The sequence below is a fragment of the Ctenopharyngodon idella genome, chromosome 24, assembly GCF_019924925.1.
Source record: "Ctenopharyngodon idella isolate HZGC_01 chromosome 24, HZGC01, whole genome shotgun sequence".
Classification (NCBI taxonomy): Eukaryota; Metazoa; Chordata; class Actinopteri; order Cypriniformes; family Xenocyprididae; genus Ctenopharyngodon; species Ctenopharyngodon idella.
Window position 1 is genome coordinate 10,719,070 of NC_067243.1, and position 21,721 is coordinate 10,740,790.

The following is a 21,721-nucleotide window of genomic DNA, read 5'->3' on the forward strand; positions in this document are numbered from 1 at the left end:
ATGAGTTCCAATACTTTAGGAGACAAATGTGAGATTTATGTCTTCTGGAGTTGTTTTCTCAAGAGAACAATCTGAGCAATAAGTGAGATATTAAAGAGATCTCAGTTGGTCTTGGGAGAACTTTATGAGACATATTTGAGTTATTTGACTGCCAACTGTCAAATATGAGTTCCAATGCTTTAGGAGACAAATGTGAGATTTATGTCTTCTGGAGTTGTTTTCTCAAGAGAACAATCTGAGCAATAAGTGAGATATTAAAGAGTTCTCATTTGGTCTTGGGAGAACTTTATGAGACATATTTGAGTTCTCTGACTGCCGATTTTCTATTGTGAGTTCTAAAACATTAGGAAACAAATGTGAGATTAGTTTTTTTTGGAGTCATTTTCTCAGAAGAACAATCTGAACAAAAAGTGAGATATTAAAGAGATCTCATTTTGCTTTCCTAAAGGGAGAGATGGAAGATTTAAAATGCATAAAACATGTTTTGTAAATGAATGACACATTCTTCTTTGTACTTCAGAAAACAGCAGCTTAAACATGCCAAGCTTGGCACAGCTTTCTCCTTTTAGCCTGTTATGTTTCTTTATGCTCATATGAAAGCTCATGTTATAAAAGAGTAAAATACAATGATGCAAATTCATTTCGGCCTCTTTCATGAGTCCTGAGGTGCTGTAAACATCAAGGATCAAACTGAACCCCTGGCGGACTGAAAGCCCTCTTTGGGTTGAATGGTAAAGTTCTGCAACCAACTCCAAATCCAAAGTGAAAGCATATGTGCGCGGTAGTGCGTGTGAGCGAAGCAGGCAGTAATTCCCGGGCCTAGAGAAATATGCTGTAATGAAACCTGCCTTTACAGTCACCTGTGCAGTATAGCTCTCGGCGTTCTCTTTGATCTACCGAGCACTGTGCGTAAATAAAAAATCACTTTCTCCACTGCCCGTTGTTACTTTTGAATATTAGACTTTGTATTAATGCATCCAAGACTTAATGCAAGACATATTTCGCGCGTAACAGATGCCATCTGGAACAAGTCCTCTTAAAACAAAGGGTTTATAGAGGCATCATGTCAATGTGCTTTGCACTAACCCTGTTGCTTGCTACCTACTTTTCACTGGAAATTCATAGTCAGGATTTCATAGTCGGCCTGAAGATGTGCTGAAATATGTGTCTGCCACTTAGTTACACAACCAAGCAAAACAGCAATATTGTGCTGAAAGTTGTAGCAAATAAACGGCTAATAGCTGAGTATCAATACCAAACCATCAAAACAAATGAGAGGCCAACTGTTATGTTTGGAGAGCGAGGTTAACGTTTTTATTGGAAATCCGTCGGTATTGTTTCTCTTTTGGCATGAAGCAAAAATTTAGGATGTAGAAATGCCAAAAGAAAGCGAGAGATTGGGAAATTTTGAGGCCTGAGACAATTCCTTTGAGAATCACGAAAATGCAGCACTCGACAAGAAATGTAGTAATCATAGGTTGTGAAAAGATGGTTTTTAAGGCCAGATCAGGTCAGCAAATAGTCACACAACCGCTCTGTCCCGTACTTCTCTAATAAAATCCACATTTTGCGTAACTGTTGTTGTGCTTCCTCCTAAAAACAAAACCGTCCCCTGGTGAGTTGTTGTAAAGGTGTCGGCCCACCTTCCTTCCAACTCGTTATTTTTCTCCTTGCCAATTAAACTTCCAGACCTTTAAAATTAGACAATGTGCATCGCACGTTTCCAAGGTGCAATTATTGGCTGACAGATGTGGCTTGTTTATGTGTGGCGTCTTGTTTACTCCAAAGGCTGATGGATATATGCACGACTCATAAAACACTTTGAAACCATGGGAAACCTGGGGCCCACTGGCTCCAAAAGCGAGGACGATGGACCCCTTGAACTTATACATCTTTTTCTGCTTGGTCATGAACAGGCCATGGCAGAATCATTTTTAATTTTTTTTTCACATTTTCTGTGCTGATTTGGAAGCGAAATCTGCAGAATCCTGTAAAATGGATTTAAACATGCTGAAATGTGTTTAAAGGCAGGAACACACCAAGCCGACGGTTGGCCGTCGGGCAGTTTTTGTTCACCGGCCGACTAAGTTTTCTCAGTGTGTTCCACACCGTCGGCTGAAGTTGGTCCTCGTTGGCTTTTTTCCGGCCGATTCGACATGTTGAATCGGCGTCGGAGCTCGTTGGTCCGTCGGCTATCTGATCATTCTGATTGGCTGTTCAGCTACTGCCACCTGCTGGTACGGAAAGGCATTTCATCTTGCGCAGGCGCAAAACGGACGTACTACTTGGCCGTCGGCTGTCGGGCGTCGGTTTGGTGTGTCAGGGCAACTTTGGACACCGACGCTGCCGACGTGAGCCAACCCCGCAGTCTGCTTTCATTGCCACTAGTTTGTCGGCGTCGGCTTGGTGTGTTCCTGCCTAAAGGGACAGTTGTATGAATTTCTTTCTTCTGCTGAACCCAAAAGAAGATATTTTGAAGAATGTCGGAAACCAAACAATTGATGGGACCCCACTGACTTCCACAGTAATTTTTTTTTCCATACTATCGAAGTCAGTGGAGTCCTTCAACTGGTTACCTATATTCTTAAAAATATTTTCTGTTGTGTTAGCAGAACAAAAAATTCACACAGGTTTGGAACAACTTGAGGGTAAATGAAAGAATTTTCATTTTTGGATGAACTATCCCTTTAAGCAGTGCTGAGAGGATTGTTTAAATATTAGCAATAGCAAATGACAATTAGCCTACTCACACGACTCCAGACTTCGAATGCTCAAAGATACAACAAAAAAAGTGGATAATGATTTAAAATGTAATGGGGAAAACTTTGTGTACGTCCATTTGCGATTTCGTCAGATAGCCTAGCATCGCAACAAAGAACAAAATGTGTGCTGAGATGTCTGATTCAAGAACAAATGACTCTTACGAGTTATTTTTAATGATTCAAGTTAATAAAAGATTCACAAAACAACCTCGAAATCACTTTAAATCAGATACACGCGAATTGTTACCGAGTTCATATCGGATTCCCTCACTGAACCAAGACATTTGTCGGTTATGCCCGATTCAAAATGAGCCGGGAATCGTTACTGGATATGTGATACTATGTACTTCAGGTTCGCGAAATTTCTTTTTACAATCTCGTCTGTTGGAGTTTGTATTTTACAAATATATTGGTTTTTTTTTTTTAGCTTAAGGCTGTACAGTTGCTCCTAAATGTTTCCTTTTATTTTCTTGTTTTTTTTTTTTTTTTTTTTTTTCAGATCCCTGTAACGTTCTTCGTAAAATGGAAGTTCAAATTTTGTGGAAACGGGTACAAATTACAGCTATACATGGATCACCGTTAATATCTAACAGAAACTTCACACAATAAAAAAAAGACAGACTGCAAAGTAAGTTTTCTTTATTATACATCTTTTTTTAACAGTGCAGCTATTAAGACTTACAAAATCAATTTGGCACATATCAAACTATCACACTTCATACCTTTCTCTGATCCCCAACTAACATGATCATCATCTGTTCTTTGTTCCAGACACTAAATATACAATGGCTGAGTTATTCCCTTGGCTTTACAATAATGTGCTTCTGTGCCACAATTCCTGGTTTGGCATTTATTCTTCACTCACACATACACAAAAAAAAAAAGAGAGGAAAAAAAAGGCATTATTTCATAATTCTTTGAATGTTCCTGAACCGTTCCGACAAACATGAAAAGGCAATTATTGCAGCCAACTCATCAGCTGCAGATGAAACACTGAACATGACAGATTAGACAAAACATTTCCAAATATTGCACTATGAATCCCTTATAACGACATTCGTTGAACGAAGGTTGAGGGCTAAGTTAATACTAAGGCTTCAGCCCCATGTGCCAAGAATTATGTGGAAGCTAAGTCTGCATAGAAACAAAAGATGCATGTCACACCATCTCACTCGAGCACCAGCTAGATTCCCATAACTAGAAGTCGTACAGGGCTTTTCGAGCGTTTGAAATGCGAGCGAGTGCTACCAAGGGGTCTCAAACCAAAGTCAATCAGCTACCAAACTTCGAAAACGTAAATACATTGAAATGTAAACCACACAATCCCGGTCAGACCCCCGAATCGGCGTACATTCCATTGATGAGATAGTCGACCTGAGTGTAGTCCTTTCGCTTGTAGCTCTCGTACGCTTGTTTGACAAACAGCACCACTGTGACCACGAAAAAGAGGAGGCCAAACAGAAGAACGGCCAGCAGAGAGCTTGTGTTCAACAGGTGGCTGGTCAAAGGGTCTCCGGCCACCTCAACCATGGCTTGGTCCCCTTTGAGAATGTCCTTAGGCAGTTTGGGTGCCACTACTGAGGGGCTTATTGAGGTTTTTGGTGTGGTTGGCGTTAGCTTCTCATCTGAGGATGTTGGAATGGGAGAAGTTTGTTCTGGTTTAGTGGAAGAATTGGATGGCGGTGTTTTAGGCACTAATGGTGAGATGCTGACGGACAATTTGGTCCCTGATGGTGAAGGTGAAGAAGGCTGTTTTGGAATTATGGTTTGTGCAACTGTTGCGGAGGTGGTTGTTGTGCTGGTAGTTGTTGAAGAGGGTTTAGGGGTGGTTGTGGTGGGTTTAGGTGTAGTTGTTGTGGTGGGTTTAGGTGTAGTTGTTGTGGTGGGTTTAGGTGTAGTTGTTGTGGTGGATGGCATGTCTGGTGTTGTTGGGATGGTTTCTGTGATCGCTGGTTTTGGCACTGCATTAACTGTGGTGGCTTTCTCTGTTGAGGTTGTCTGCAGGTTGGTGGTCGCTTTAGTCGTCGAGTCGTATTGTAAAGTGGCCGGTTTTGTAGTAGTGGAAGTACTGGAGATGGAGATGTTAGCTTCAGTGGTAGATGGTTGTATGACATTAGATGAAGAACCGTCTGGAGAAGATTGGGAAGAGGTGGTGCTAGAAGACAGTTGGGGAGGCACCAATTCTCTAGTGTCATTATTGTCCACATGGACAGACTCTGCAAAAACAAAGCTTGAGTTGGTAAATGGTTGACATGGCTGATATTCTGGAACAAGTTATTGCAAATTTTTGTCACATAATTAAAAGAAAAGAAAGAAAATGCGAGTGCTTTTAATCATGGCATGATGGTAGTTGCTGAATCTCCAGGACCACAGCTAATGAAATCATATTTTACTTGAGTTGTGAATGTGAGTTTGCAGACTATCAAATGTGATGAGAAAAAGGATGAACTAATCGTAAGAAAACATATTCTGTTAGAGTAGTTAGAGCAGTGTAGTCTGATTCGTGAACAAATTACTCTTATGTGCAATTCTTTTAAATACATCACAAATATATAGTGCAACCAGTGTAGTCTGATTCACGAACAAAAGACTCGAAAGAGTCACTTTTGTGTGAATTGGACTGCACTGGTTGTGCTGTTTCTTTAAAAAGAACCAGCACATAATAGTGAAAAAAAATAATCAAAAACAAACAAATGACTCTTATGAGTCAATTCCTTTAATGAATCATTCAGAAAGACTCACAAGTTACTATTTTGAATCAGTATAATGAATCATTCCAAAATAAGAGTTAAATTTACTGAACAAAAATCTAATACTTACAAAAAACGAAAGCACAAACATATCTAACACAAATGCAGACAAACCATGGAAATATATCAGCAGTTGTGGTCACACCTGGCTTCGCTAACAGATGGATTAAATTCGTGACATTTCCACAAGAAGAGTTTTGGGTATTATTTGGGCAGCTGATCAGAAAACACAGAGATTTTTCTTCATTAAGAATAGCCATCGAACAGTTTTCAACTGTAGAACCTGAAAAATGAAAAACAAACAAATCAACAAGACGTCCTCTTCGAAGATACGGTTTCTTAAATGAATCAATTTCGATTGATTTCAAAACTATGTAAGATTGCTGAACTGTCACTTCTGAGTGAATGAATCAGTGCCACAGCAAATAAAAACCATATTTTACCAGGATTGTGAATTTGAATTTAAAAGTGCAATATGTAAGATTTTCTGTCCTCTAGAGGTCGCTAGAGGCCTATTCAAAACAAAGGCGTAGCTTGATGACGCCGAGTTTGAGCGCGGAATCTTGGGACATGTGGTCTTCCCCTCACAGCCGGTGGAAAACAACTGGGATAGGACGTGGGAAGAAGTCATGTTCATGGATGCAATTATTAACATTACTGTAGTATGAAGCAGAGCAGGACCGAGTGTTGTGGGAGCTGAACTAGGCCGCTGGAGCGATTGCGCAAAACACGCCGCGAGCAGCTGAACTTTTATTATGCCACAGTTGCCGGCGCTGCTTCCGCTTTTCCGGTCATGAGTATGAGGTAACACAGCTCTGTTTATCATATTAGATACATTTGAGTGTGTTGAAAATGATGTTGTAACGTTACTCTGTGCGTTCGCTCGGTGGCTGCTGTGAAACACCCGTTGCACAATGCAGTAAGATAGATTGATTTTAGAATATCATGTTAAATGCTGGATGGCTTGTGTTGATAAATAGCATGCAATTAATTTTAAAACGTATTTTATTATGGAGAAAACGCTGTATTTCTGTTACTAAAAATAAAGCTGCATCTGATTATGACGCAATTGACAGGCGACTCCTCACATGTCCCGGAGCCTTGGTTAAAATTGCAATTTTCTCACGATTTACAAATAGTTGCAAACATTTGGGATATTGTAAGTACTCAAGTGAACAAAATATATAACACTGGCCTAGTGGTTTTTGGATATTTTACTGCAAAATTCTTACATATTGCACCTTTAAACTGTATTGAATGTGATGTGCTAAAAACAAAAACTAATGCAGTCAAATTAAGTTCTGAACAAATCATTCAAAAAGACCCACAAGTCTAAATCCTTCCAAAATAGGAGGTAAAGTTACTGAATGAAATGTGTCAAATGCAAATATATGAACAAGAGATGAAAAACAGAAACATATATCACACCAATATTACATCAATTTGGATGTTCCCAGAATGTCATCATCAAAATTTCCAATCCATAAATGATCAAATAGAAAAAAAGGACACTTTGTGCTACCACAATGCAACTTTAAGAGGACAAATAACCTACACTAAGTTTCTAAAAGCTGTTTTTAGAGTGTCATGGCCAAATATATTTTACAGCCTGCTCTAAAATGTGAAATAAAATGAACAGTGCAATCTGTGACTCATCAAAATCAGTTGTTTTCATTGGGACAGAGACATTCCCTGAATGCTCATTACTGGATGTCAAACTGCATATCCTGAGCTCTGCAGTCTTCAGGAACGAGCAACGTCTGGGAGGAAAAACAGGCCTTGCCTCTCTCTTTGATCCCATCCCAGCAGCCATGTGTGCGTTAGGTACTGCACACCTCAACCTCCACATCCGTCTCCACTCTTTCCCTTATTCCCACTTCCCCTGATTACTTAACCAGGTGGCTGCAGCACGGCAGGACCAACAGGGCTATAAAGAATTTGCTTGCGCTGGCACCGCAGAATGCTCCAAAATGCCCCAATTTCCCTTTTTGGACCGAGCCAACGGACACTCATCCAGCATTTAAAGCTCCAGGTGAATCAATAATCAACCTCGGTGAGGTAAAAAATGCCGGTTGAATCATCTCTTGGTCAGCGTTGACACACTAAATCGAGAGGCCAGCTGCATCGCGTGCATTTTTTCCCTTTTAAACACTTCTCCAGCTGTTTAAAGCAGAAAAAACGCATGAAACCAAAGGCGAATGGAGTTCGGTACGAAATCGTTGAGGACCCAACAAGATTTTTGCAGTCGCTACATAGTACGTTTGGTCTTTGACGTTTTGAAAACACACCGTTCCCTGGGCTGGAATGTGGAATGCTTATGTATTTATAGCTCCCCATCATTCCAAACATTTCAGACTTCCAGATGGCGGTGGTGATTCTGACCTTGCTTTCGATCTCCATACGGTTAACGTGATGGAAACTCAATACCGACTGTGTACGTGTGTGTTATCGGGCGGGGGCAGGGCCAGCCGCTCTACCCACAAACACAAAGACAGTGTGCCCCGGGGTCATTTAGGCTGTCTGCGTGTTTACAGAGGTGGCGAGATCAACGTGTGTGGCCAAAGCAAGAGAAGGGGAAAAGAAAGTGATTTAATTAAAAAAAAGAGCATGTAGAAGGGTACGGCCCGCTGAAGCAGCGCCTGGCGCATAAGCAGAACAGCCAGCCCAGGCCTCTCTTTCATCTTAAATGCGAAACACATGGCCCTCTTTGAAAGTGCACGTTCTTCAAGGGAAAGACGTGATGTATAAAAAGACAAAACAAAACATATGGCTTTACTTTTTTTTTTTAAAAATATGATATTCCGCAGGTACCCTGTTTTATCTTTGAAGGTAGCACAGAGATTGCATTTCATTCTCAAGCCCTCAAAGAAACAAAGAAAAATGGCTGGTTTAAATAGTGGAAAAGAATCAAACAAATCTGTTAATTTACATTTTTCACCTGTCTTATGTATTTGAGAGAGTTTCAGGCCAGTTGATGGGACTATCACTTGCCTTATCGAGACAGAACTTAACTGATCATGCATCATATTGCAAACTTAAAGAGATCGTTCACTCAAAAATGAAAATCCTGTCATCATTTACTCACCCTCATGTTGTTTTAAAACATGTACGACTGACTAACTTCAATGAGGTCCAATGCTGTTTTAACATTCCATTCATTAATACAGTTTATTCACTATATAGTTTAAAAAAAGGTAATGAAATAAGACAATATCTCAAGAGGTAAACTGTGTCAGAAAAAATTAATCTTAATTATGTCAAATAACACTTAAGCAAAACATGGTCAGGTCAAAGTGTCTGAATAATTTTTGGTTCCAAATGTTTATCAGTTTTACTGGTAGTCCACTGTATGGAGAATTTTTGGGTATAATGTGTCACAGTTTACTTTATTTTGCATAAATGAACTATAGTGTCCTGCACCCACTAGTAAAAATATATAAAAAATGTCTGAATAATTATTGGTTTGACTGAAAAATAGTAAATATAAATGTATATAAGAAAATATTTTCTGACACACACACACACACACAAAAAAACATTTCTAAAAATATTTTGGCATAGAAAACTACTGTCGGTGCAGTAGCCTTAACACTTGATTTCTTGTCCTTCTTTCCTACTACATCTATCAATAAAAATAAACAAAAAAACATACACGCATTAATAAAAATCTGAATGGGCCAGCAAAAGAAATCCTTCCTGTTGAGACCTGACGTCTCTCATGTATTTCTGGCAAATGTTACCTTAAATAATTGAAAAAATAAAAATAATAAAAAATAATAATAATAGTGGTTTCTAAAGTTGTACTTATTGTTATCACAACATGCTATAAATTAATAATTGAATGAAACAGAAGATCATCAATTCAGAAATAATAAATATATAAAAATGATTGGAATGCAATTTAAAGGAATCAATCAAAATGATATCTCAGATGCCTTAGAAATAGACTTACACAATTTGTCGTCACACTCCGCTGAGTTATTCACAGTCAAATTAGCCACTAACTTGAGGCCATTCTCCAAATGATTGGGCACACATGGAAGCACAAGAAGCCCAAGGATGGGCAGCAGGACCAGGATGGGGTGGACAGACATGATCATAATGTGAGAGAAGGTCACATCCCCAACATCTGTGGGACATACAAAAGCAATGATTTATAAAACTGTAAGAAATACATTAGACAGATAGATGTGAGTGAGAATGAACATAAAAGTGATCCAATTGCGCCATCTAGTACAAATTCCAAAACACTACAAGAACACATTTTGAAATTTCTTTTGGTCTACCTGCAAAACAGCCGTTTCACAATCCTATTAGACGACAAGTGCTATAAAAACACATAACCATAATATACAGTTACCTTTTTATATTCATTTTCAGATAAGCTCCCATTTTAAAGCAACATAAGGTCTAATCTATTCGAGGTGCTTGAAAATGTGCTTTGAACTGCAGTTACACAGGCTGTTTTGGGTATAAGGAAGTTTCAAAAGTTAATAAATAGGTCTTGGGCGCAGCATATAAATCTCTACCACACCCCTCAGAATGCCTGGTTATTGCCGCCACTGCAAACAGCACTGAAGGGCTCACTAAACCCGTTCCAGGACGTACAGATCATATGACTTCCATCGAGGCTTGAACAAAAGGAATGAAACTCACTCAGAGATGAAGCAGATTATTCACGGATGGTCCGTCCTGAGCTGGAATAAAACACAGACAAGAAATAAAGCAGCTATAGAAAAAGAGCAGGGTTAAATCACTCCCAAAGAACTATCAGCAAAGAATCCTCATGCTTTATTGCATCCATTTTTCTTAAATTATAAAGGGTTAAGACACACATGAGACACTGGTTGTCATTACTACAGAGTTTATATTTAAAACATATACCATCATAATGGAGGTTAATATGCAATTGCATGCTGGTACGAATCACAAATCAAACCCAAAATTCTTCTTTGTGTGCATTATTATGGTAACTAACTCCTCAGGAGTCATTACTAGGGCAATGTAGGTCAGTTAAGAAGAGTGTGAACACAAACAACACCATTGTTGGATGTTTACAATGGAACATGTGCTTACTAACTCACTTATATCAGGATTTATTTTCTTACACACTCTTCTTCACACAATCAAAATATACATATTACACTAATTAGAAAAAAATGACTCAATTACACATGCACTTGAATGACCACAAGAAAATTAGAATACAAAAACGGTGTTAGCTATTAAAGCAATCTTGTCTAATACAAAAAAAGTTCATGACGATGCACTTACCAACAAATACAAAGCTTCTTTTCACAAATACAAAGCTTCTTTTCGTTTCACAATTTGTAAATGTAAACAGGAACGTTTCTAAAACACTCTCTTTACTGTAGGGTGCAAACGCAAGCAAATGAATACCGTCTCATTCCTCATGCAGTGTTTAATGTCACTCTCCTGTCAAATGTTTCATATTTTAATTCGGGTTGTTTATGTAAGTAGCAGATAGCTGACAGACACGACACACGGGTGATGCGACAAGAGGAAATGCAGGACTTCCGGGTCATGTTGAGGTCTGTGAGCGCGTCAAAATAAAAGTACTGGTCATTCAATTTGAGTTCATTGTACGTAGATGGATATTAATTAAATGTTTTAAAATCGTTTCAAAAATGACAATGTTAGTTATCGTTTCTAAAGTATAATAGGGTCATATGTAAAGTTGGTTTTTATATGAATATTAGCAAATAACGCTAACTAAATGTGTATTCATAATTTACAATGAACAAAATAAAGATGAAAGAATGACACTTAGCCTATCTACCATTATCATCATATCTACCATATATATGATGATATTGGTGTTGGTAGATAAGCTAAGCGGTAAAGTGAAGAAATAAGCCGAGTTTCCAGTTGGAGTTTTAATTCCAAGGACTTTTATTATGGAAAAGCGTAAATCACGTGACACAGAAGTACCCAGTCATTTTTATTGACAAGCAGAAGCTTCGCTAAAAACGAGTAACCACATAAAATAAACAAAAAAACCAAGGATGATCAAGGCTATTCTTATTTTTAACAACCATGGGAAACCCAGGCTCATCAGATTCTATCAATATTTTGTAAGATAAGCGCATAAAAGACACTGAAAAAGCTATTGCCATTCTTTACCATTGAGACACTATAAGCAGATCAATTTAATTAATTGTGATTTATTCAATGTTTCGTAGTTACCATACAGTACTGGCTTCAGATAAATTATTTGTGTCAAATATAATGTTTCGTGGTGAGGAAAATGTATTTTCGTATCTGATTGTGTTTTCATCTTCTTACTGAAAAGTCAGTTCCTCATTTTGTTTATATAACGGTTATATATGTAGTCTATATAATCTCCACTCTATAAATGTAATAATCTATATCATATGTTCATAATAGTAATTTTTATATAATATTAAACCATTTTTTTGTGGTTTATACTGTTTGATTTTTTCATCTGTATGTTTTAATTATGTAGTAATGAGTTAAAATCCATGATAATATTAAATTTAAATCAGTTTATCATGTTTCTTTCACAGGCAGAAGACATGCAGCAACAGATCATTAGGGAGACCTTTCATCTGGTGTCCAAAAGAGATGATAATGTCTGCAATTTCCTGGAGGGTGGAAGGTGACAGAAGGGTTTTTTGCATAATAACTTGCACATAAGGCCTTGCTGTTATGATTTTCATCTAGATTTCAGTATCCATGACTGTATAAAGACAGATGCTCTCAAAAGTTATTTACTGTAGTTTTGCTCTTCATTTCAGTTTGATCGGCGGCTCAGACTACAAGCTGATCTACAGACACTATGCCACTCTGTACTTTGTGTTTTGTGTGGACTCATCAGAGAGTGAGCTGGGGATTCTAGATCTCATACAGGTGAACTTACTGCAATTCTCATGCTGTAGTACTGGCTTACAGCCACAAGGTGGTAATTGATGTTTTTCATATTGCCTTTTAAAGGCATACATAAAGACAAGTTTACAACCCTTGTTTTAAAGGGATAGTTCACCCAAAAATGAAGATATTTTGAATAATGTTGTTAACCAGACAGTTGATGGCACCCATTGACTTCCATAATAATTTTTTTTCCTACTATGAAAGTTAATGGGTGTCGTCAACTGTCTGGTTAACAACATTCTGTAAAATATTTTTTGGTAAAATCAGATGGCTCAGTGAGGTCTGCATTGCCAGCAAGATAATTGACACTTTCAGATGCCCAGAAAGCTACTAAAGATATATTTAAAACAGTTCATGTGACTACAGTGGTTCAACCTTAATGTTATGAAGCAACGAGAATACTTTTTGTGTGCCAAAAAACCAAAATAAGGACTTTATTCAACAATATCTAGTGATGGGCGATTTCAAAACACTGCTTCATGAAGCTTCGAAGCTTTACGAATCTTTTGTTTCGAATCGGTGGTTTGGAGCGTGTATCAAACTGCCAAAGTCACGCCCCCCAGTGGTGAACCACTGAAATTTCTAAACACTTACGACATAACAAAGCCTCAGTTACTAAAATCATGTGACTTTGGCAGTTTGATACACGCTCCGAACCACTGATTCATAACAAAAGATTTGTAAAGCTTCAAAGCTTCATGAAGCAGTGTTTTGAAATCGCCCATCACTAGATATTGTTGAATAAAGTCGTTATTTTGTTTTTTTGGTGCACAGAAGTATTCTCGTCACAGGGCTCAACGCTAAGGATTTTTTCTACTGGCCCGGTCAGGCCAGTGGTTTAAATTTTTACTTGCCCCACCAAAACTTTCACTGGCCCCACAACAAAAAAATTAATAAAGTAAAAGAAAAGAAATGGGCCTATAAAATAAGCCTAGTTATTGTTTTCGTTGTCTTTGTTACATTTAACCTTAATAAATAGGGTTATGACACCAAAAGCTACTAGATTAACTCACTTAAATTTTAAATTTTGTTAGTCAAATAAACAGTAAGTAATAAAATTTTAACAACAGTTTTTCATGTAGGTTTAAACAAGATTTCCAGGTACAGAAATTGTAATCTAATGTATAACTATATAACAATAGATTAAACATTATTAGTTAATCAGTCAAGAACAGTTACAGATGCATAAATAATGTTTTGCAATGTTGAAAAATTCAAAACGTGAAATACTGTTATTTGAAATTATTTTAAAAAATCAAGACACTTTAAATATGAAATTAAGCCCGTCAGTAGGTGCAGCGAATCACTTTTAATGAGCGAGTCATTGAGATTCAACTGATTCATTCAGGAAGTGTTGCTCAGAGACGCAAAACAATGCTGTGGACTTTGTTTGGAACTATTTTCGTTGGCGAAATAGAGTGAAAAAGGCAACTTGGTGTCTAAAATGTAAGTCACTTGATATTAAGTTCTTGTTCATTAAACTATACGTTGTATAAAATCAATATCACATTTGTAATTATGCTGATATTTGGAGAAAAACGGTGCTCTGTGTAATATTGGTTAACTATATTAAATGATATAAATATAAAAGACATACAGGGGCATTTTTGCCCCTTATCTTTAATTCTGGGGGCTTTCTAAATGCATTTTAATAGACTAAATCATGCAGTGAAAGCATACACTCTAAATATGGACGCGCACTAGTCTGACCTACTAGACTACGTCACGTAGTGTATGCGTGCACTCAAGGGGTGTGTTTTTGTTTGGTTTTTGTAAAGTGAGGGACATACTCGATCATTTCAGATCGTTAAAATCAACAATTACGATATCATAGACGATATATATTGCACACACTACAGCACTGGCCCGATCGGGCAAGTGACAGTTCCGTCAACTGTCCCGAGTGTCGCTCACACTGGCCCCGAGCCATCGGGCTGTCCTTATTGTTGAGCCCTGCGTCACATTATAATATTAAGGTTGAACCAATGTAGTCACATGAACTGATTTAAGTACGTCTTTAGTAGCTTTCTGGGCATCTGAAAGTGTTAATTATCTTGCTCTCAATGCAGGCCTCACTGAGCCATCAGATTTCATCAAAAATATCTTAATTTGTGTTCTGAAGATGAACGAAGGTCTTACAGGTGTGGAACGACATGAGGGTGAGAAATTAATGACAGAATTTTCATTTTCGGGTGAACTAACCCTTTAAGTACTATTTAAATACCAGTTATGTAGTATATAACGTGTTGCCATCTGATACCATGGTACTGCCTCAGTACTTTTTTTGCACGAGTGGTTGATTCGCTCCTTTTTGTTTTGTGTAACCTGAAACGTTACTTGAGTCTTTTGGAAATCTCTGTGAAAGAACATGTTGTTATTCACTAATGTGTATAATTTTATCATGCAGGTCTTTGTGGAAACCCTGGACAAGTGCTTTGAGAATGTGTGTGAACTGGACTTAATCTTTCATATGGATAAGGTCAGTTTTCAGGTGTATGATGTTCATTTTTATGATGACCTGTGTAACTTTTTACCTCCTTTGTTACATAAAAACAAGTGATCTTGAATGTTCATTATGGCATGAACAATCGGGGTGATCATAATTCAATCCATGATTTAAGGGAAAGTTTATATATAGGTCAGAATATCCTTTCTGATAATGGCCTGTTGGATTATGGCACCATTGTAAAATATGTTCATGATAGAAGTGTCCACTACATTGGCTTCATTAGTTATCTAATCAGTAATACTGTTTTTAGAGTGGAAGGAGTTACTGAGAAATGATAATGTATGGTAACTTGATGCATTTGTTTCTGAATTCGCCATATGCAACATGTTTGATAATGCGCATCAGTAGTCATGTGCTTGTGTGTATTTTAAGGGTTATGGTCTAGTCTCTGTTTAATGCTCCGATTCAGTCAGCTGAGCTGTTTATGGTGTTGTGGAAAAAGTATTGATTTTAAATAAGACCGAACAGTGTTTGACATCAAAGTACAGCGAGAGCGATTCGAAAGCATACTGAGCTGCTCTCCAATCGCTCTTGTGGTACTTTGATGCCATACACCGTACAAGTCGAACACACCTACAGTGAGACCAGTTCGATTCACAAACAAATGATTCTTATGAACCAGTTCTTTTAGTGAATGAAATCAGACAACTCAACCAGTGTATTTCAATTCCCAAACAAGTGACTCTTATGAACCGGTTCTTTTTAATGATCAAAAACATACAGTGCTACCAGAATAGTCTGATTCATGAACAAATGACTCTTATTAACTGGTTCTTTCAGTGAAATAAAACATCCTGTGCAACCAGAATAGGCAGATTCACAAATAAATTACTTTTTAGTGAATCAAAAATATTCTGTGCAACCAGTGTGGTCGGGGGCCAAATGGCTTTTTTAAGCTGGTACTTTTAATATTTAAAATATTTATTTTAATATACCTTAATGAAACCTAATCGAATCAATATCAGAATCAATTCTGGAAATGTGTATTTTTACTCAGGCCTAGCTGTTTATTCATACTGTATGTCTTTATTGAATGAAGTAACTAATTAAAGACAAAGGCATAACTGGATTCTCATAGTCTTGTAGGTTTAATTTTTGTTGTTTTTTCTAGGTCCATTATATTCTCCAGGAAGTTGTCATGGGTGGGATGGTTCTGGAAACTAACATGAATGAAATAGTTGCCCAAGTGGAGCTGCAGAATAGAATGGAGAAATCGGAGGTGAATTCAGTTCACATTTACATAGAGCAACCAGGAGTCACTCCAGTTCAACTGACATAAGTTCATGCAAACACCTGTGACATCTTTGCCTCAACTGAAACAGGAAGGAGAATTTTAAATAGTTTCATGTGACACATATATGCTAATTTTTAACAACAACAAAAAACAGGTTAAATGGTATTGTACACATGTTTGACACAGATCCTTGGGAATATTTGTGAAATGCTACAAATATGAATATCTCAAAAGAGATTTTGTATCAGTATCATTTTTGTCACTTCATCAATATCACTTTCTTTTTCCTGCAAATTCTTTTTGGCCATAATAGTACATCATGTGAACAGCCTAAAATGTTATGTAATGGTGAAAGGTGTCTGGGCAGATATCAGTGATTCACGGTCACCTGATATCCTATCTGAAACCGAGGCGCTCAATAATGTTTGACAACACCCTGACATACTCTTATGTATACACGGAAGAGGTTAAAATGAGGAAATGTTACACAAGACAATGAAGCGCACATGGCTGAGAACGAGGCAACATCCATACATAACAATTAGTTAAAGACACTAGAAACGTGATGCTGGCGCTTCATGACATGTACTTTGACCTGGGTCTGTTGAGATCAAGCCGGATCAGGTTTTCTTGTATAACTTCTGGTTTGTGTATGAAATTTCTGAAAAAAAAAAAAAAAAAAAAAATTATATATATATAAAATATTACGTATATTATAATTTAAATATTTGTTTATTTTAATTGTATTATATCTTGTTTTGGGCCGGGTTTAGCCTTAAAATTTCCACTGAACTGACTGGATTGGGATCTTGTTCATGGGCTGAGTTTGGGCTTCAGTTTAATGCTGAATAACTGCAGTATGATAATAAGGTTATATGTTTTAGTATACAGAGAAGTTAAAAACATTCAGAATCTGACAAAGGATTGATAATAAATGCACTTTATTTATAGACTAATGAGTAGCCTATGGATCTTTCTTGAAAATACATGTTTTTAAGTATAGGATTGTTAAAGGGTTAGTTCACCCAAAAATGAAATTTCTGTCATTAATTACTCACCCTCATGTTGTTCCACACCCGTAAGACCTTCGTTCATCTTCAGAACACAAATTAAGATATTTATGATGAAATCCAAGAGGTTTTCTTTTTTATCCTCCATAGAAAGCAACAAAATTACCACATTCAAGGTCCAGAAAAGTAGTAAAAACATTGCTAAAATAGTCAACGTGACTGCAGTGGTTCAACCTTAATGTTATGAAGTGACGAGAATACTTTTTGTGCGCAAAAACAAAACAAAAATAACGACTTTATTCAACAAATTCGTCTCTCCTCTGGTAATTCTGTTGCTTTCTATTGAGGATAAAAAACCTCTTGGATTTCATCAAAAAAATCTTCTGTTCCGAAGATGAACAAAGGTCTTACGGGTTTGTAAAGACATGAGGGTGAGTAATTAATGACAGAAATTTCATTTTTGGGCGAACTAACCCTTTAAGTAGTTTGCCAGGTCTTCTTAGGTAAATAGAAAACCTACTTAAAGGGTTAGTTCACCCAAAAATGAAATTTCGTTCCACACCTGTAAGACCGTTCATCTTCAGAACACAAATTAAGATATTTTTGATAAAATCCAATGACTCAGTGAGGCCTGTATTGCCAGCAAGACAATTAACACTTTCAGATGCCCAGAAAGTTACTAAAAACATATTTAAAACAGTTCATGTGACTACAGTGGTTTAACCTTAATGTTATGAAGTGACAAGCATACTTTTTGTGCGCCAAAAAAACCCAAATAACGACTTTTCAACAATATCTAGTGATGGGCGATTTTAAAACACTGCTTCATGAAGCTTCGAAGCTTTATGAATCTTCTGAAGATGAACGAAGGTCTTACAGGTGTGGAACGACATGAGGGTGAGTAATTAATGACAAAATTTTCATTTTTGGATGAAGTAACCCTTTAAATAGGTTGTTCCACATTATTAAACAACCACAGTTCTCATGCAATATGTGGAGGAAGAAAGATCTTTCTGAAGATGAAAAGCACGAAATGGTGCAATTTCTTGCAAAAGTCATGAAAACAACTAATATTTTGCTAAAACTGAACAGAGATTGTCGAACTGTCAAAAGATTTGTAAGTGATTTAGAGCATGGAAGAACCCGGTCAGATAAAGGCTTATTAAGGGAAGTTTCTGTCAAACAAAGTAATTGTATTAAAAGGGCAGCTATAAAAAAAAATAAATAAAAAAAAACTGTTGAGCAGCAAACAGGTATTTGAAGCTGCTGGAGTCTCAAGAACCTCTCTATGCAGGCTGGCAGTTGTGCACTCCTAACCAAAGCTCACAAAGAGAAACATTTACAGTGGGTGTAGAAATACATTTTCAAACAGTTTTATTGCTGTGGTGTTTACAGGCACATTTGATCCTCTGTACTGTTTAGTTTTTGTGTGTGTGTGTGGTGTAATCAAACACAGATCTGTTAATCTGCACTAAATAATAGTTATAAAGTAATTTTTTTGTGTGTTTTTGGCAGGGTGGACTGTCTGCAGCACCAGCACGAGCTGTTTCTGCTGTAAAAAATATGAACCTTCCTGAAATCCCCCGTAACATCAATATCGGGGACATCAATATAAAAGTGCCCAGTCTCTCCCCATTTTGAGTTTGTATCTCTGATCATTGTTTTTGTTGTTGTTGTTGTTGTTGTTATTGTGTGTTAACATTCATTGCCATGGATGCTGTCTCCCTAATGCCATTTATGGACTCATGACTGACCGTCACACGAGGACTCTGACAAGTCCAAAGCACACTACAGGGTCCAATCATTTACAGCGTACTTTTCATTTCAGACTTTGGTTTGTAGACATTTTGATTATAGTGTTGTTTTGTATTTTTTGTCTGTAATGTAGTAACATTCCACAATACTAACATGTGTGATTTCTGCCAACAGACCAACTACTAAAACTACAAATGTTACACTTGAATAATTTATATTGAATGTTATACTATACCATATCATTAAAATTATGTTTTTGTCCAGATTCAGGTCTTGTTTCTCTCAAAATTATGCTCTTTTTTTTCTCATTTTCGAGAGGTTATTTCTGATGAATGTACATCAGAAATGCATTTTTATTTTTTTGGTAACACTTTACAATAAGGTTCATCGGTTAACTATATTAGTTAACATTAACTAATAATGAACTGCACTTATACAGCATTTATTAATCTTTGTTAATGTTAATTTCAACATTTACTAATACATTATTAAAATCTTGTTAACATTAGTTAATGCACCGTGAACTAACATGAACAAACAATGAACAACTGTATTTTCATTAACTAACGTTAACAAAGATTAGTAAATACAGTAACAAATGTATTGCTCATGGTTAGTTCATGTTAGTTAATACATTAACTAATGTTTAACTAATGAACCTTATTGTAAAGTGTTACCATTTTTTTAAATTGCTTAATAGATCTGGACCATGAATAACGGGGTTTTCAGGGTTGAGAGGAAACCGTTGTGAAAAAAACATAAAACGCAATATTTGATCTGATCATTTTACTCCTCGACATACACTACCCGGCCAAAAAAAAAGTCGCTGTTTGGATTTTAATAGGCAAATACTTAAGAATCTATGAATGGATCATTATTACAGTGATTATTATGTTTCTAGCATGTTATACGAATCTTTTGTTACAGTGGTTCTTTTAACTCTTAAAGATGGAGTGTGTAGCTTTCCATTTCTTAAACAACCATGTAGGAAGACACATCATGGCCATATTCCAGGATGACACTGTCAAGATTCATCAGGGTTAAAATTGTGAAAGAATTTTTGGGAGGGAGCATGAAGAATCATTTCCACACATGAATTGGCACCTCTGAGTCCAGACCTTAATTTCATTGAAAGTCTTTAGGATGTGCTGGAGTAGACTTTACAGAGTGCTCACCTCTTGCATTGTCAATACAAGATCTTGACCAAAAATTGATGCACCTCTTGATGGAAATAACATCACAACATTTATTTCCATCGAGAGGTGCATCATTTTTGATGATGCACCTCCCAAAAACTTACACTGAGGTTAAGGTCAGTCCAATTCATGTGTGAAAATGATTCTTCATGCTCCCTCCCAACAATTCTTTCACAATTTGAGCCTGATGAATCTTGACATTGTCATCCTGGAATATGGCTATGATACATCTTAATACATGGTTGTTTAAGAAATGAAAAGCTGCACACTCTATCTTTTAGGGTTAAAAGAACCATTACCAAACATATAACATGCTAGAAACATAATAATCACTGTAATAATGATCCATTCATAGACTCTTAAGTATTTGCCTATTAAAATCCGAACAGCGACTTTTTTTTTTGGCTGGGCAGTGTATAATTTTAAATGTTAAACATTTTATTGTCACAAAAAATCTGCAGCATCACCAGTTCTAAATGTAGAATATAATTTTGTGCACTTATTGCCTATAAAAAAAAATTATATAACAATTATGGGGCAAGGTCCGTTTCATGTATGACAGTACGTCAGCATATTTTTGACAAATCATGGTTGCATTGATGGTTTCACCACGAGTTTGCACTGTTATAAAATCAACTTTATTGCATTGGAAACTGAGGTCCTTAAAGGTGTGGTCAACAAAAAATAAGATAGCATTTGCATCACACAGCTAAAAAAAATGATAGCATATCTAGACATCTCTGATATCATATAAAGTTATCCTTGAAGAGAGCAGTCTATCAAAGGTCAAGAGCCATCAGATGATATCTGATGTCATCAACTCAGAATCTTATCTAAATTAGGTACAAAATTTAGCTTTGGAAATGCAGAATGTTTAACAGCAAGACTAGATTTAATGTTTATCAATGTAAATGACAAAATGATGACTATTTAACATTAAAAAAATTATAATTTTAATGCTTTTTTTAGGTAATTTATGACATGTCAAATGAAATGAGATAACATTAAAGCTTTGAGATTGCTAAGGTGAGTTTTATGGAGTCTGCTGCTGTGTCGAATACTTCATTTATAGCTGATATAGATTAATATGATGGGGAGATATCGTAAAGACCAATAATCATTACACCCATGCATTTAAAAATGAAAGGTCTAACTAGTGTTATTGGCTATATTTTCTGAGATAGTAATCTTAATAATAAACGCCATCCCTGGTACAATGTTCCACCATAAAAAAAATACATATATTCCAAAGGCCAAATTTATCTTTTATTTTAGTTTTAGGGAAGTGCAGTTTAAAGTCCAGCCTGACGACCACAGAGGGAGGTAAACCTAAGGTAGGTAATTTAGCTAAACTAAAGTTAAACTGTATTTTTTCCACTTAAACACTAGTTGTATGGCAGTGATGTTTAGTTATCCTTTAACAGGTACGCAAGCAATTGAGTGTCTGTACCAGAAGTTACACAAGTTGATGCTTCTGAGGACACTGTCTTTTTTGTAAAGTGCAGGTTTATGTCAGCAAATGAAATGGATTTACAACTTTGTTCAGTATGACCTGCCATAACAGTATAGTGTGTGATTCTGTGTGGGGCATCT

The 21,721-nt window shown here is 36.6% G+C and overlaps 2 protein-coding genes across 2 annotated transcripts; one reads left to right on the forward strand and one right to left on the reverse strand.

Annotated features, from left to right (window-relative positions):
* Positions 1-3,384: 3,384 nt before the first annotated feature.
* Positions 3,385-11,047, reverse strand: wu:fa25f02 (salivary glue protein Sgs-3). Its single transcript, XM_051884497.1, has 5 exons — positions 10,787-11,047; positions 10,169-10,209; positions 9,465-9,641; positions 5,658-5,795; positions 3,385-4,978 (listed from the first exon to the last, which is right to left on the reverse strand). Exons 3-5 carry the CDS (start codon positions 9,610-9,612, stop codon positions 4,092-4,094), a joined length of 1,173 nt encoding a protein of 390 aa, XP_051740457.1. The 5' UTR covers positions 9,613-9,641; positions 10,169-10,209; positions 10,787-11,047; the 3' UTR covers positions 3,385-4,091.
* A 392-nt stretch (positions 11,048-11,439) lies between these two features.
* On the forward strand, positions 11,440-19,197 carry ap3s2 (adaptor related protein complex 3 subunit sigma 2). The gene is made up of 6 exons (XM_051884512.1): positions 11,440-11,607; positions 12,061-12,152; positions 12,292-12,403; positions 14,832-14,903; positions 16,045-16,152; positions 18,693-19,197. The coding sequence occupies exons 1-6, from the start codon at positions 11,539-11,541 to the stop codon at positions 18,816-18,818; spliced, it is 579 nt and encodes a 192-aa protein (XP_051740472.1). The 5' UTR covers positions 11,440-11,538; the 3' UTR covers positions 18,819-19,197.
* The last annotated feature ends 2,524 nt before the right edge of the window (positions 19,198-21,721 follow it).

Coding starts and splice junctions, on each gene's coding strand:
- wu:fa25f02 (XM_051884497.1), bottom strand. CDS start 9,612: ATGATCATGTCTGTCCACCCCATCCTGGTCCTGCTGCCCATCCTTGGG. Junction 5,796..9,464: donor GGAGTGTGACGACAAATTGT/GTAAGTCTATTT, acceptor TTCATTTTTCAG/GTTCTACAGTTGAAAACTGT. Junction 4,979..5,657: donor CCATCTGTTAGCGAAGCCAG/GTGTGACCACAA, acceptor TTGTTTTTGCAG/AGTCTGTCCATGTGGACAAT.
- ap3s2 (XM_051884512.1), top strand. CDS start 11,539: ATGATCAAGGCTATTCTTATTTTTAACAACCATGGGAAACCCAGGCTC. Junction 12,153..12,291: donor AATTTCCTGGAGGGTGGAAG/GTGACAGAAGGG, acceptor TCTTCATTTCAG/TTTGATCGGCGGCTCAGACT. Junction 16,153..18,692: donor ATAGAATGGAGAAATCGGAG/GTGAATTCAGTT, acceptor TGTTTTTGGCAG/GGTGGACTGTCTGCAGCACC.